Consider the following 15281-nt stretch of genomic DNA (forward strand, 5'->3'; position numbering starts at 1 on the left):
CATTTAAAAAAGGCCGACAATAGCGACATAATGAGACAAGCTCAACTGATCTGAACCAGGAAACAAACAGCGTCAGTAAATCAACAGAGAACGAGGATCTGCTTCCCTGCGAACGCACAGTCCCCTTTAATTGAATGGCTTGACCCGCAGCACGGCCATGAGACTGACTAACTTCACATCATGTTGTTCATAAATATAACTTGCTTTGAAATGGTGCTTGAGTAGTAAAACAGTGATGAAAACCAAAGCAGGTTCACAGACGGCAGTGAAATAACTGGAGTTCATTAGAGTGCGAGATTGAAATGCCTACTGACCGCTGAAACAAAAACGGACCAACATTAACTGTTTGAATGTGCCTGACAAAAACAATAAATGTTATTTCCTGCCATGTCATGTCTCTACAGCCTGGCACTACGACCACTAGACGGAGTATTAGAGACACTTAAAGGAAACAAGAATCAGATATCTCGAGAATAAAGTCCTAATATTATAGGATAAAGTTGTAATTTTAGCAGCTTTAGCGGGATTATGCAAAAAATAAATGGACAAATTTCCATGAGACTTTGTGGAGGGGTGGGGCTTGACGGGTGAAAGAACCAAGGACATTTTGATTTGAATATACGGATCAGGAGGCGGATCTAGGATGTTTTTCTCCCACTTTCTTTCACATTGTGTAATTGTGTGTTTCTTTAATTTCTTAGAAAATAATTCATGGATCTTGTTTAGCGGACTTTATGTGTTTATTAATGTGTGGACATTTAGGTTAAACATGGTATAAATGACGCTGTTTCCCATTAAATTATGACTATCATCTCGTGATATTACAGTAACCCTCAAGATATTACAACATTATAATCCATATCCAATTCTGCCCTAATACTCCGTCGTAGAGCACAGCAGTACAATCATATATGTAAAAAGCAGAAAACACTGAGAAGTCACAGACTTCCGAGATTTATAAATACCTCTTCTCACTGTTTGGACGACATTGCATTCAGATCATAGAGACTGAGGTCACCTGGACGGTCCTGCACGGTTTCTCTCCGTGCGGATGCTCCCAAGACCAAAGGTTCATCACACACACGTGCAGCCGCATTTTCACAACAGATCTTTAGTGGCACAGAAAATGTGGAAATATATACTCGATTGATTTTAAATTGAATTGAAATTCATCCCTGCGATTACGTAACATTGGCAACTCCTCTAATACCTTTGGGTGGTGCAATTAGCCGTGGCCCTTTTTAAAATAATCACACAATATCTAAATAAGTACTTTTTACATTTAGGGCTTTTTCTAAACAAAATGACCCACTGGTTTGACCGTTTAAATTTAAGCCGAACCATTTAGACAAACAGTTTTAGAATCTGCTTGTCTTGTTATTCTATGCACCCTCTTTCCCTTCACATACCAATCACACGGCTAATATAAACCCACTAATTACGGATGCAAATCAGTAAAAACAACACCTCCCTTATGTCAGTTTCCTCGTTTAGATTTATCTTATCTCACTGGCTATAAAATTCTTCCAACGCGTGAGAAAAGAATCTTCCCTTCCACCGTTTTCCCTTTTCCCTCCTGAGCAGCTACAGTATCTACAGGTCCTTCTTGTCCTCGGACCGCCTGTCTCCCGCACAGTAAGGATCTCTCTGGGCCGGGCCGAGCAGCTGTATCATGTCATGCAGGGCTTTTCTGATCTCGGCGCCAAACTTGTGGGCGTCCTGGAAGGGAGACACAGAATAAAGAATGAGGTTTTATGTCATCATGTCACTGTAATGCTCTTTTTGGACTTAATTGTCAAAAGATCCTCCGACACACCTCTAAAAACTACAAGAATAATACATATCATGTACTAGAATACACATACTGAGCTTGATCAGTAGAAAAACATATATTTTCTTAACTTGAAAAACCGTTTCTGCCCCAATATGAGGAGTTTACTTTAGTCACTTTCGTTTTGCAGTGTAAAACTACTGATTCCAGTTTACTCACAGTTTCAGGACATGAGATCTTGCACGAGATGTGGAAGTTAATCAAGTTGTTTCCCACAACGTAGTAGGACACCCCATAACCATCATCAGCCACCTGAAAGCAGTCAGACAACATTTAGACTCATGGCTGTGTAAGAACATCAGATCACAAAGCTATATATATATAAACAAAAACAACGAATAGAACAGTTACATTACACAGACAAAACTATCCAACTACATCATAATGTGACACTGACCGGACCAAAGCCCCCTCCACAGGAGACATACTCTGGGTGGTTGACTAAGTCAAAGAGCTCCACCTGCTGGACAGGAGTCTGACTGGTGGACAGCCGCCAAGGCTCAGACAAAACCTGAGACAAACATAAGAGGCAATTGCATCAGTTTGTTTAAGTCACGGCAAAGAAGAGGGACGTGACTGAACTGGACTGATGGGATCGGTGTGATTAAAGAAGAAATTAACCTCTTTCAAGAAAGGAGACTCCACTCCGAGGTATTTGGAAACCACGTACAGGCAGAAGATGTGTCTGTCGATACCAGATCCAGTCATCGCCAGGCGGTAAAGATTCTGGTGCTTCTCGGACGCAGAGCGGAACAAACGCCTGCACACGTCTGCTGCCTGGTGGAGAAAAGTATAAATGGCACGACTGCTTGGCATAGCAAACATTAAAAATAGACACCGTCTGATTTATATGAGGGAAATAGCTACTGGAAATAATCATTTGAATATCAAGAGAAACCCATTATCAACCACTTTAGAAAAAACACATCCAGGATCTGTCTCACCTCTCCGCCCTCCAGCGCTCGGACGAAGGCGGCGCTCTCGTTGCTGCAGGAGCGAACCGTCTCGGTCCTGCCCTCCCTGAACAGACGGGTCATGGAGGCCTCGTACGTCAGACAGAACGTCCCCCGGCTCTGCAAAGCAACAAAAAAAAAAAAGAGTTACATGCAACTGGTAATAAAGACGTTCCCGAACAGATTGCTCTTGTGTCAACCATGTGGGTCATACTTCAGAGAGAGACTCACCCTGTAGTAGGCCAGCTGAAGTGCCATTTGAATGAAGGCGTCGGGACTGACGCGACACTTCTTCACCCTTCCTTTGCCAAAGTCTCGGAAGGACAGAATGTGGAAGTCCAAGTCGTCGGCCAGAGCCTGGGCCACTGACAGGGACTGAGCGATCTGCTCCTCACACTGAGACAGACCCCGACAGTGAACATCAGCAGGACTGAGACATCGACAGTATGACCGGTACACTGTCATTAACACATAAGCCCTACCTCTATATTGTTTGACATATGGACACAGCTTCTACCAGTTTTTATAAATTTCTAAATGAACAATGTGTTATTGACAAACTCTATTCCAAGCACAATGCATGGCAGCGTGAATACAACTGAAACCATAAATAAATTAAGTTGCTCTCCTGCTAAGTGCTGGATAAGAATAGATGGACACAACCCATGTTTAGATGTTTTATATACGTTTGTTTATACCTTTATATACAGACATGAGGGTGGTATCGATCTTCTCATTCAACTTGTTGGAAATTAAACCAATATGTCTATGTTATTTCTTACAGAGTAACACTGTAATTCATCCTGAAAACAGTGTCCAAATTCATCCCTAGTTTATAATGATCAAGGAGAGTGCAATTATTATTCAGGTCATTCAGGTGGGTGGTACAAAGGCTCTGTTTTGGGCTCTTTTGACACTCTAAAGAGCCCAAAACATTCTTGACATTACACAGTACAATTGGTTGGGTTTGGAACGTATTGTTATGCTGTTAAATATTTCTAAAAGGAAGAAAATGGTGACCCCCCCATTAAATTATATAATCATCTACTATACTTCTATACTATACTATACCACCTCATACTTGAGGTGAAACCAGCATCACCCTCTGATGCTGTGAAAGCTACAGTATCTGTTTTTTAAATTGGAGTCATTTAATTATGGTTAAAAGCTTCACCATGACCATATAATATAAATGATGGTGTTTACAGCACATGCATCATTTCCACTTCTTGATGCATGTATTGAAAGCCAGTATGGGTTGTTGATGACAGGGGAGTCAGAACCTGTACTTTAGCTAAAAGAGGAAAAGGCTTTTAGGATCATGTGTGAGCGGAGGACTCACCTCTGGAGGAATTTCCCAGTTCAGCTTCTGTGGCTGTGGTAGTGATGAATCCACATCTCCTTTGCAGTGACCTTCTTCATTGTAACCCAGATGGAAACAGTCGGTGGCAAGGGTGTACTGGAGACACACAACAATCTCAGGTGTTATGGTCTTCTCGGGGAGATGGATGATGGTGTCCATTCCTAATTTATATTGCTTTCCTTACCTCCCATAGGTGTGCGATCACTGGTGCATCCGCCCACGAGTGCTCTGCGTTTATGCCTTTCTTTCCATTCTTGAAGTAAACCACTGAGAAGGACTTGTCGAACCACCTGCATGGCCACAAAAAAAGACAGACCACCATTATTCTAACTGGTTGCTGAATGAGTTCACAAGGCCGAGGTCAGTTTAGTGAAGAATTACCTGTCGTAACATTTCCCATGCAACAAGCACTTGGCATAGCGATCTAAACTAGCCACGGGGTCATCTCCCAGCATGCCCTGCTCATCATCATCCAGGGTAACAAAGAAGGCGGCTCTCTCGATGCAGTCCAAAGAGCGTTTGTTGACCCCACTACTGAAATACTTCTTCCTGGCTTGAGCCCATGGAATTCTGGGAAACACGTTAGAAGAAACTGGTGACGTCACATCAGGGATGTAGTATGATTTAGTGATTTAGTCACAAGAGGCTTAATGAGGCGGACCTGTCTCCTGCAGTTAGTGCTCCCAGTTTTGCTTCTCCTTGGCAAGGAGCTGAAGTGTCATCAAGGATCCTTTGAATTTGGAATTCAATCTCTCTGGGGGACAGGAGTCTGCCGGCCTGGTACACCCGCAGACGAAAGTAGCGCCCCCTGTGGTAAGCCACTATGTAGTCACTGTCCTGCCAATGTTGCAGAGAGTCTTTGGATATAGAAGAAAGAAGGAAAAATGTTATCATTGATTCATAGGCAAACATTTGGAGTGAATTTCTGCAGTTTAGAATAGATGGTAATGAGTGGCCTGAGCAACTGATTGACATAATGATGTGATGCAGATGTGTCTTAAGGTGTATTTAGAACCTCAGCATTTCTTCTTGCCTGCTGGTACAGAGTTTTCTAACATTAACATTGTTTATTTGTAAATATATTGAATTAAATTTAGTTTGAATTGGGATGAGAACAGCTACTGACTGCAGCATGCCCTGTTACATTAATTCGATAACCTTTTTATATTAAAACATCTCTCTAATAATTTCAGAAGTCTCAAAATTTCATTGGCTTCACATTAGGAATGTGTATTCATAACAACGGATGCCTTCATAACAACGCCAGCAACCCTGATTCTTCAGTGTGGCATTCTACATACCATGTCAGAATCTGTGAGCAACCAAAAGTTTAACTTAACCCTAGTCTTGCACTAGTGAAGTTACTCATTTGCCACATCCACGGAGCGATATTTACACAGGGCAACTCCAGATATAATATGTTTGAGGAAACAAAGTCTTGGGAAAATCACTTGAACATTTTCTACTTGATAAACATTAGAAAGAGAACAGATGTCCCAGTTTAAAAACAAGATTACAGCACTGCGGTTGTACTGCATGCCTGCTCCAAACCAAGCAGTTTCTATGTACATATTTCAACATGCTTTTTTCCCAGATTCATATCAGGTCTGTGACTTTTACCATTGAAAATTGATCACTTAATCTTTGATTCAAAGGAAATTCCCTCTTGAGATGTAACATTCCAGGGGCCAAAAACCAGAGGTCACTGTGACCTTGACCTTTGACCACCGAAATGGAATCAATTAATCAATGAGTCCAAGTGAATTGATGTAATGAAAGCCGATACAGAATCCTAATATGTCACATTCACAGTAACATGAGGTCACCGTGATCTTGACCTTTAAACCTCATCAAAATCGATCAGTTAATCTTTGAATCCAAGTGAATGTTATAACAAAATTTGCAGACATTCTCTCAAGCTGATCTTAAGATATCATGTTCAAGACAAACTTAAAAATAATTCTAGGCCATAAGGACGTTGACCTTTAACCTTTGGGTACCAAAATTAAGTGATTGACTTTTTGAGTCAAGTGAATATTTGAGCCAAATGTGAGAGGACTCCTTGACAACGTTCCAGGAAAATCAACTTCACATGACCTTGACTGTTCTACTTTAACCACCAAAATCAAATCAGATCAATGTTGAGTCCAAGTGAATCTGTGGATATTCCCTCAAGGCAGTCTTGAGATATTGTGTTCACGAGAATGGGACAGATGGACAGACAACCCGAGAAAATAATGCCGCTGGCCACTGGCTAACGCTGGAGCGGAGGCATACAAGCAGCACCTGTTGCCATAGAATAAGAAGTGGACTTATGCTAGGAGGAGTGAAATGGGGCAGATGTTGGCTGTCAGATTGGTCTCCACTCAATTATTGTCTTCAAAAGACAAAGATTAAGCCATTAAGCCCTGAACCACACTTATAACTAACCAGGGTGTTGTACTAGAAGGCTGAAGATGAATCCAAAAGTTGTTCTTGAGGGTGATTTAAATAAAAGTAAAACGTACTGCAGGAGATTGCAAGTTTCTTTTCATTGTCTCTTCAGATTTGAAATGACTGACAGAAGATGTAGAAACATAATGAACAGGAATATTTAGTTTGTGTGAAACAGGGAGGCTTTTCATCTTAAATAATTAACGATACACAATACAAATGTTAAGTATAATTCAAACTGTTTTTGACATTTAGAGATGTAAAACTGGGATTGTACCATCTGTAACAAATATATATATATATATATTTAAATACTACCTGTAAGCGTTCCAGGGATTCGACAAGAGTCAAACATCCGCTCAAACTGATAGGAACAGCAAGGAACTGCAGACCTCAACAACCACTGAACAGGATAAAAGAAGGGTGGGCCAGTACAAAAACAGGTGTATGGGCAAGATAGAGCAGAAACAAAGGGGATGATAGAAGAAAAACAGTAAAGTGTGTTGGGATAAGGAAACCAGGGTTGAGAGGGACAAAAAAAAGAAAACAAAAATGTGGGGGCAGAAGAAAATAGACATTAGTTGATGACAGAACCTTCCCAGAAACTCAGACAGCCCTGAGATGAGACCAATAAGAGATGACAGGATGAGCTGGACAGAAAGAAATACTGTTTCAGGAGCCTACACAGACTCACACATACACGCATGTTGGCTCTCACACAATTTTCCTATCCCCACAACAGACATCGTCAGCTTGCCTCATCATCTCTGAAGCAGCAGTGTGTTTGTGTCGCTCACTCTGAAGCCACTGCAGGCTTCCTCCTGGATGTTAATTGCTCATATTCAGGCGATATCGTGTATCAGACAGTCTATCAGAGCTGGGGGGAACATATCGCTGCCACAGTGTGTGTCTACGTGTGTGTACAGGTAAGCCTCTTTACCGGACTCCTCTCCAGGAGTGCGTGTGGTGTTGAACATCCTCTCACACTGAGCTGCACACAGAGGAATGACAGTGCCGGGTATGCGACTCTGGGAAACACAAGAGGAGGAGGCGAGGCGAAAGCGTAAGGAGGAGAACAGAGGAGAGCAGTGGAGGGGACCGTAGAGTCAAGTGAAAAAGGATACATATCATAAATAGAGAAATGAAGCAAGAGAAGGAGAGGTTGAAAGGAGGACAACAGGAGGGAGGGGGCGAGAAATGAGCATGGCATGAGAACATGAGGGAAATGTCTTCACATACACATGACTAGATAGATGAGTGATATTTACTGGACATTCCAGACACACAAACACTAATGGATGGATGTCGCTCACACAATCAAAAAAACATCCATATTATCAGCTGTTAGCACAATATTCTGTTGTTCTACGAAGAAACATCCCAATGTCTCTGAAGTATGACATGTTTTCCATTGCAAGGACACATGAATGGTGAACGTCTCTGTATGTGGAGCGCCTGGTGGGGGATGAGTGGCGGCAAAACTCACAGGTTTAATCTCCTCTTTGTTGAGTTTGCGACGGTACAGAAAGAATGCATGGATGCTGTTGCCTGCCCTGGCCGCCTGGATGGGCGTGGGTGTCACGTACAGGAAGTCCTGCAGGAGAGGAGGAGCAGACACAGGAAGTCACGAGGATTGAGATCACCCAAACAAAATGATACACAACTTCAGCTGGCATTACAAGGTCACGTTTTCCTGTCCGCAGCATTGCGCACAGTTTACAGTTGAAGCAGAGTGTGTACAGGAAACAGGAACATTTTCATACCATGCCATAGTAGTTACTGTTGACCATGATCGGGCTTCGTCCCCGCAGGTAGACGTATTCCTCCCACCAATCACTCACCTAAAACACAAGACCTAGTGAGAAAGCGAATACCGCGGCCAACTGGCAGTCCCATCACTTGCATATTCAGACAGGATGAATAATTCAAAACCACAGAACCGCACAAAGACATGCATTGTTAATGGAATTTTAAATTTCCTGTGGACATTCGAAGAAGCCACGCTTACTGTAACTACAGTGTTGTGGTCAGGCACTTACATAGTTGGATGACCAGAGAGCTTTGAGTTTGAGGTACCACTGCAGGCGTTTGCCGAGGCTGCTCTCAAACTCTGCGGCGAGATTGGTCATTCGTTCATACTTCGCATCATCCATCAGCGGACGCACAGATTCCAAGTACTAAAACAGTAGGCATGTATGTTAAATATGCATCAATTCCAGTATATAACATAGATTTGTTAAATATCTCTATTTAGACAGGTGGATATTTTGCATTTCAGCTTTCAGCCACAATAGAGGACAGAAAAGACAATTTGCTTCAGCACAGTCAGAAGACAAAGAATGTGAGAAAGCGATGCATTTGTTTTGGGATCAGTAAGGAGCGTATTTTTGTCCTTTCCCCTCTGCTTCGTGTGGTGTCTCACCCTCTGGACTGTGTCCTTGACAGCGGGCACAGGCAGGTTTGGCAGTGAACCCTGGTAGCTGTAGAGCAGAGGCTTTCTGCCAGAAAAGATCCGCACCAACGCCTGGCACAGACGCACAAATATTTATGTAAGAACATTTATAAGATCTCTTATTAGCTTTTTAGTTTGTCATATATCATAAAAAGCTGCAGAGAAAACACTTGTAGAAGTATAAAAAAAAATCACTTTTTAACCTTATTTTCCCGGAATTATTTTGTAAATAAGTGGAGAAGAAGTATAATAATATAGATTACATTACACTGAACTAGCAGAACAAAAGCATGTAAATATCCTGACATCAAAGATGACAGGAGTGAGGAACAGTGAAAGGCGAGGTTGCAGTTTTTAAAATGGCACTGACCACCCAGACTTTGGTTGTGTTGGACATTTTGCCATGTTGCTCGAACATCCAGCGGTGGTAAGAGAGGAGCTGCTTGAGGCACAGGCGCATGGTGAAGATGAGCAAGAGCCACAGCATGGTGCTGAAGAGCACTGCTGACACCACCGTCTGGCACTGGCTACTCATCGACTGGCTGGGAACGATGGGAGTAGGTGGACAGATGGATAGGGGGGGGGGGGGGGGGAGAAGAGGTGGCAGTGAGTGAAATAGATGAAGAGAAGGAAGATGGCCGGTAGTAAAGACACCAAACATGAAGGATGGGGGGAGGAGAGACAACACATTTTTTGATAAATTATAGAGCAAGTTTATATTTTATTTTAATCATTTGTCAAAAATCATAATAATGGACTGTGAAGAAGGTAATCGAAAGGGGTGGGGATTATGCAAACCACACTGGCGATGCGCTATTTATACTGCAGACGGTCCTCACTGTGACACAGCAAACAACCAGGGAATGTGGAGGAGTCTGGTGAATCATAAGATTTATCATTAACCGTTTCGCTGAGTCATATGATGAGTTACCTGACCGGCAGGTGCTCCTGTATCTTGGCTATGAGGCCCATGGAGGGGTCGGAGCGAGTGTACATGGTGGCCAGGATTGCAATGACCACAAAGAGCCAGGAGGAGGGGCTAGCAGGATACACCCCTGTTACCACACCGTTCTGTTTAAGTCAGAAAAGATAGATCGACTTTAAATCCCATTCTTCATGTTTACACACACACTGTCTTTGACATAACAAGATACCCCCTCTCAGCACCCTTCCAGTTCTGTTATGATTCGATTGAGTTAAAACTGTCAGGTTAATATACTATTACCCTGCATGTGGGTATAAGAGAGCATCTGTTTTCTGTGCATTTTGAGACATTAAACATGAGTCAATTGCCTCTTTTTAGCAGACCTTGGTGCAAAAGAGGCATAACTTAAAAACACATGGACAGGGGGAAAAAAATAGGCAAGAAGAAAATGATTCCCATCTTAAGACATCATATATATTTACAGCTGAATTGGTTTAAGTGACATCACAATAAAACTAATTATGAAAGGGCATTTTTACAATATAAAAAAGTAAGAGTTGCTTGATTGGGGTTTATACAGAGCAAATAGAACCAGCAAATCAACAAAGCTGTCAAATGAGTAGAATGAGCAGATAATAAACATTAAAACCATAATATGGACAAACCAACAGAACAGATTCCTCCACACGGAACTCTGAAACAGCTGCGAGTGCTGACAGCTGACATACCAAGAGGAGGAGAAGCCATAATAATAAAAAGGAAGAGGAACACTGTCAGCAGGCCTGCAGGTAGTGCAGATGGTTTTAGGACTGAAACATATGGTACGCATGAACAAACAAAACAGGAAGAGCGGCGATACCTTAAGTCTGATGAGGCGCTTCTTCCAGGAGCGCACACCAGAGAGGTAGATCTCAGTGAGGGCCTGGTGGGACAGCTGCAGATCAATGCCCTCTGGGGTGACGGTGAACTGGAAGGCCACCGCCTGGTGGGCTTCTGCCATGGTTACTGTGCACGATGAGAGGGGGAAAAAAGGGAGAGAGAGGAAAAGGAGAAGCTTTTTTTAACTGATCGATAAAGCTGCTTTCAGGCATGCACTGACTGGTCTCCTGGAATTAAACAGAAAGGCTGTATTTAAGAACACAAATATCTGAGTCAGAAGCCCCAGTCAATCTCCTGAGTTTTTCCTTCCAGTTCCTTACTAAAAACTGTGCATAATGTCAGAATGAGCCCATCTTAGAATACAGGAAATTATCTGGAGGAATAACCCAGGGCGAGTGGGCGGAATTATTTGCGTTATCTTTACCATGCTTCAGTTAATAAACACTGTTGCCTGATGGTGTTTGTCTAACGTGACAAAAATCCCTCTATTCTCCCTCGCACTTTATTTTCTGTCGTCAGGCACCAAGAGTCACAGAAGACAGAACTGGAAGTGGGTGGCAAGCTAATCACAGGCAGACCAGAGCTGCTTTCAGGCACTGAGGTCAGGACGTTTTTCCTCAAGTTTTCCAGAGCGGCTATAGGGGAGAACAAATATCTGGAGCAACTCACTCTGACATATGCCACGTAAAAAGTCCTGAAAATGTCTGAGTGAGCAAGTGGGTAAGTTGTTTATGTCTATAACATGTGATGGACGCAATATTTCAAAAAGGGACCATCAACCTCAATGTAACTGCTATTGACACCAAACACAGAGAGGTCATCAAACACAGAGAGGAAAGAACAAAACCACACTTTTTTTTTCTCCTTTCATAACCAGAGGGAGAGTCAGTTCCGCTTCGGTCTCTCAGTGTGACACCTTTGACACAAGGCAAAGTTTGATCCCTGATACACAAAGCTCCGCCATCTCTTCAAGTTTGTGGTTAAGATAATACTGACAATTATATGGCAACAAGAAAAAACGACAAAAAAGAACAATGTAAACAACCAACAGCGACTACAGCACACAAGCAGAAACGCATGGAAAGACTGAAGGTGCCATCCAGTTCCGTGATGGAACTTAACTGACGATTCATCAAACTGATTATGAATTTGACAAAAAATTGCATGTCATGTCAGCACATCAAAACAAATCCATCTTACACATGGGCATTTTTAAGACAAGCCAATGTATTATTTATGACTCCTCTCAAATGCAAAGTCAGCTTGAATTTGATGAAGTTCAATGGGAAAACATTCACTGGATGCTGATATGGGTATTTTGTTTTGTTATGCTATTACTGCTTCTATTCACAAAGGGAATTGATTTTCCTCCACAAATAGGCTATGGATAATGCCCTGAGGTTTAGTCACTGTGACACTGGACTGCACCCCCATCGAGGCTCCGTCTGCTCTCATTGTGCGTGTCTAAAAACATACACACTATTATCCCCTGGTCCCATGGAGGTTCTGCTCTTTAGGTCACGTCCGGCACATACAGTTGTACCTGTGCCTTATGCTCTATGAAGCACGTATTGTTTTCTTCATAGTTTCTATAAACTTTGCATTGAGATCTTTGGATCGATGGTGAGTTCAGAGTCGGAGAAGAGTGAGCTAAGAAAGGCCGGCCCAGGAAAGAGCTACTAGACCTTCACAGACAAACAGCAGCAGGTTTATTGCCCGTGTGTTTGACTAAGCTCTGCCTTATCATAACTTATCATAACCAGGCTTTTCCTGTCAGTCTGCCCCACGAGAAAAATATTAAAAATAAAGCAGCATGTTGTAGCACCAGGATCCCTTTTACGGTATCATCTGGTTATTATTATCACACTCAAGGTGTTGTGGCAATTAAAACTGCTTTCCAGAATTTCTCGTCTGAAGTACTGAATCTTTTATGTTGTTTTAATTCACCCAAAATAATCTGTACAACCAATATAGCCTACAACGGTAGTATTAGCCACGGTGACATGCTGAACACTGTGGAGAACCTCACATAGAGTCGCTGACTGGGAGCCATAGATGATGAATGGGGAAAAATATATAATAAACCATTGATATGATTCATGTCTGAAAGATAAACAAAAAAAGTCACTTCAACTAAATTTAGAGCGTAGAGCAATGTGGGTGCTAAATCAGTAGAGTTTAAGCTTATCATTTTTTAAGAACGAGGAGCAAGATGGTCAGTATTGTTTGAGGGTTTTAAGTTTAAAACTACCAGCGGATGATAGCAGATGTTAGTGACTTGTCTTCAGTTGTGTACGTCAGCATCATCAGGTGTTTTCAGCCTTTTAAAAGCAAGACACCCTTCCAGGGGAACCAAAATAGTGATAAACCTGGCTGTGGTTCAATGCTTTGTGAAGTTAGTAAGGACTGCTACTAGACAGTGGTGATTGCAAATTGCAGCTTGTATCTGAATTTGCATGCCTTACGCCTTTTAACAGCGCATGTGCAGTCAAATTGATTGAAGATGTTTTCTTAATTTGCAGTGCGTCAAGCTCTCTCGGCCCCGTACAGGCCCACCACAGGTCAATCCCATGTCCCATGCATCTTGGGGCCCAGTTGGGATCTTTCCTCCTGATCAAGAACCATTGGCTGCAGCGTTCTGCAATGTGAGATGTCTCTTTTATGGTCTGGCGCAGGGCTAAGTCTCGTCTAGACCTCAAAAGCGATGCAAAGAGATTTTAAAGACCTGTAACATTCCAGTTACACAGAAGTCATACGTTGCTCTGAGCCACAGAAAGGTCAGTGTCTTATTTACTGTCAGTGTTTCTGAGGGTGGGTTGGGCAGAGCTGTGAGTGTTTATGTGTGTGTGTGTGTGTGTCTGTGTGTGAGTGTGTGTGTATGTCACTAGCACTAAACTTCAGGAGGGAAGTTGATGTGTAAACTCTACATGGACACACCAGCATAAGAACATTCAGGACAGATAACAGTAAACATGACACAGCAGCTCTTTCAGCCACATAAACACAAACATGAGGAGGAAACATTTTCTCATTTTAACAAAGCAAATTTCACTAAGTAGAATGTAACACCTGTCCAGTTTCATGGTGAACACAAAACAGCACTATTTTTAAGATTTACTAATTTTGCAACAAAGCTCCATGATTGAAAGCTCCTGTGTTGGTTTAGCTTGATTGTTATGCTAGCTTCGCTGGGTCGGGGGGGATTGACTGATGCTAGCGCGGTTAGCCGAGCTGAGCATCCCGCAGTTAGCTGCTCGCCAACGGTAGCTAACGGGAGACGGGTCCGTTTCTCCGGTGCTCATGCGTCGCACCGTCGTCACCGACACGCTAGCATCGGGTAGCCTACCTGTTGTCGCCGGCGGACAGCTCCAGAGATGCGGGGAACCACTGTTGAACTTCTGACGTCGATCAGGTGTCCGGCCCTTCTTCTTCTCCTCCTCTTCCTCCTTCTCCTCCTCTTCTTCTTCCTCCTCCTCTGTGAACCGCTGGACTACACTGCACGGAGCTAATGCTGCATTCAATGACTGTGGGAAATCATGCTATCATGCAGAAGAAGCCTGTGAGCTCATGTCCACAATTAGAGGGAAGACTGATAAATAACCCAACTAGGATGGTTCACACAATGTAGAGCAAGGCCCAGAGCCCCCCACGCACTAAGAGGTATATAATATGATCATTTCAACCTTTCCACCCTTTCACAGCAGTAAAACCATTACCTTATTGCTGTTGGTATTTGTTTGTTGATGTTGTGGAAACAGGGTGAAAAATCTTCCAGCTCTGGCCTCTGATCGCTGCTGCACAGACTGTTTTTGGCCCAAGATGATAGTCAGTTAAAATTCAGGATATTTTGGCTTCATTTCTGGATAAAGGGGGAAGAGGAGACGTATCAGCCTTCTTTATGCAGGGTCTATGGCTTAGATCTACTTACTTTGGTGGCTACATGTAAAATAACTCCTTACAGAGAATATATCGGATCCACTTCCAAGTATTTTGTTACGTAAATATGATTTTTCGACCTTACCCCAAATTGTATATTTTGTGTAAAAGGATGTTGCTAGAGCATGATTAACGCTGCAGCTTAAATTTTTCATGAAAATATAAATAAATCAGTGGTAAGCTTTTCGTTTCTTCTCAATTGTAAAATAAATGTGCTTTCCAGGAGAACTTGATTTGGCAGGAAACACTAGATGTGATTTTTTGTGCTCACTTCAATCTGTTGTGCTGCTTTGATATTCCTTGATAATTGTGATTAAAGTTCATGTTATTATTTCCATATTATTTTATTTAATGTAAATAAAAGGAAATAATATCTGCATCCAAATGGTGAAACTTCAACAGTGTAATTTTCAAAAGAGACACATTAATGAACATATGCCAATTAAACCCAGAAACTAAACACACACACATGAATTTAGGTTTTATTATTGTAACCATAACAATAAGGT

At 42.3% G+C, this 15281-nt stretch overlaps 1 protein-coding gene across 2 annotated transcripts; it reads right to left on the minus strand.

The window, feature by feature from the left end:
* Positions 1–143: 143 nt before the first annotated feature.
* LOC133976113 (carnitine O-palmitoyltransferase 1, liver isoform-like) lies at positions 144–14343 on the minus strand. Of its 2 annotated transcripts, none has more exons than XM_062414214.1 (19): positions 14183–14343; positions 10817–10962; positions 9964–10103; positions 9403–9574; positions 9003–9104; positions 8620–8757; positions 8344–8421; positions 8067–8174; positions 6899–6983; positions 4809–5004; positions 4529–4717; positions 4332–4437; positions 4127–4243; positions 3016–3180; positions 2776–2904; positions 2453–2608; positions 2229–2342; positions 1991–2083; positions 144–1719 (listed from the first exon to the last, which is right to left on the minus strand). In XM_062414214.1, the coding sequence occupies exons 2-19, from the start codon at positions 10955–10957 to the stop codon at positions 1594–1596; spliced, it is 2355 nt and encodes a 784-aa protein (XP_062270198.1). In that variant the 5' UTR covers positions 10958–10962; positions 14183–14343; the 3' UTR covers positions 144–1593. The 2 variants fall into 2 exon arrangements, with proteins under 2 accessions (XP_062270198.1, XP_062270197.1); XM_062414213.1 differs by lacking the exon at positions 6899–6983 and adding an exon at positions 7521–7608.
* Between the last annotated feature and the right edge of the window lie 938 nt (positions 14344–15281).

Source organism: Platichthys flesus, chromosome 20 (assembly GCF_949316205.1).
Source record: "Platichthys flesus chromosome 20, fPlaFle2.1, whole genome shotgun sequence".
Lineage (NCBI taxonomy): Eukaryota > Metazoa > Chordata > Actinopteri > Pleuronectiformes > Pleuronectidae > Platichthys > Platichthys flesus.

What these genes read in the sequence shown, in the direction of transcription:
- LOC133976113 (XM_062414213.1), bottom strand. Translation starts at nt 10,957, where the DNA reads ATGGCAGAAGCCCACCAGGCGGTGGCCTTCCAGTTCACCGTCACCCCA. An exon ending in ACAAAGAGGAGATTAAACCT is followed by an intron (nt 7,609 to 8,066) that starts GTGAGTTTTGCC and finishes TGTGTTTCCCAG; the next exon opens with AGTCGCATACCCGGCACTGT. An exon ending in GTGGAGGGGGCTTTGGTCCG is followed by an intron (nt 2,084 to 2,228) that starts GTCAGTGTCACA and finishes GACTGCTTTCAG; the next exon opens with GTGGCTGATGATGGTTATGG.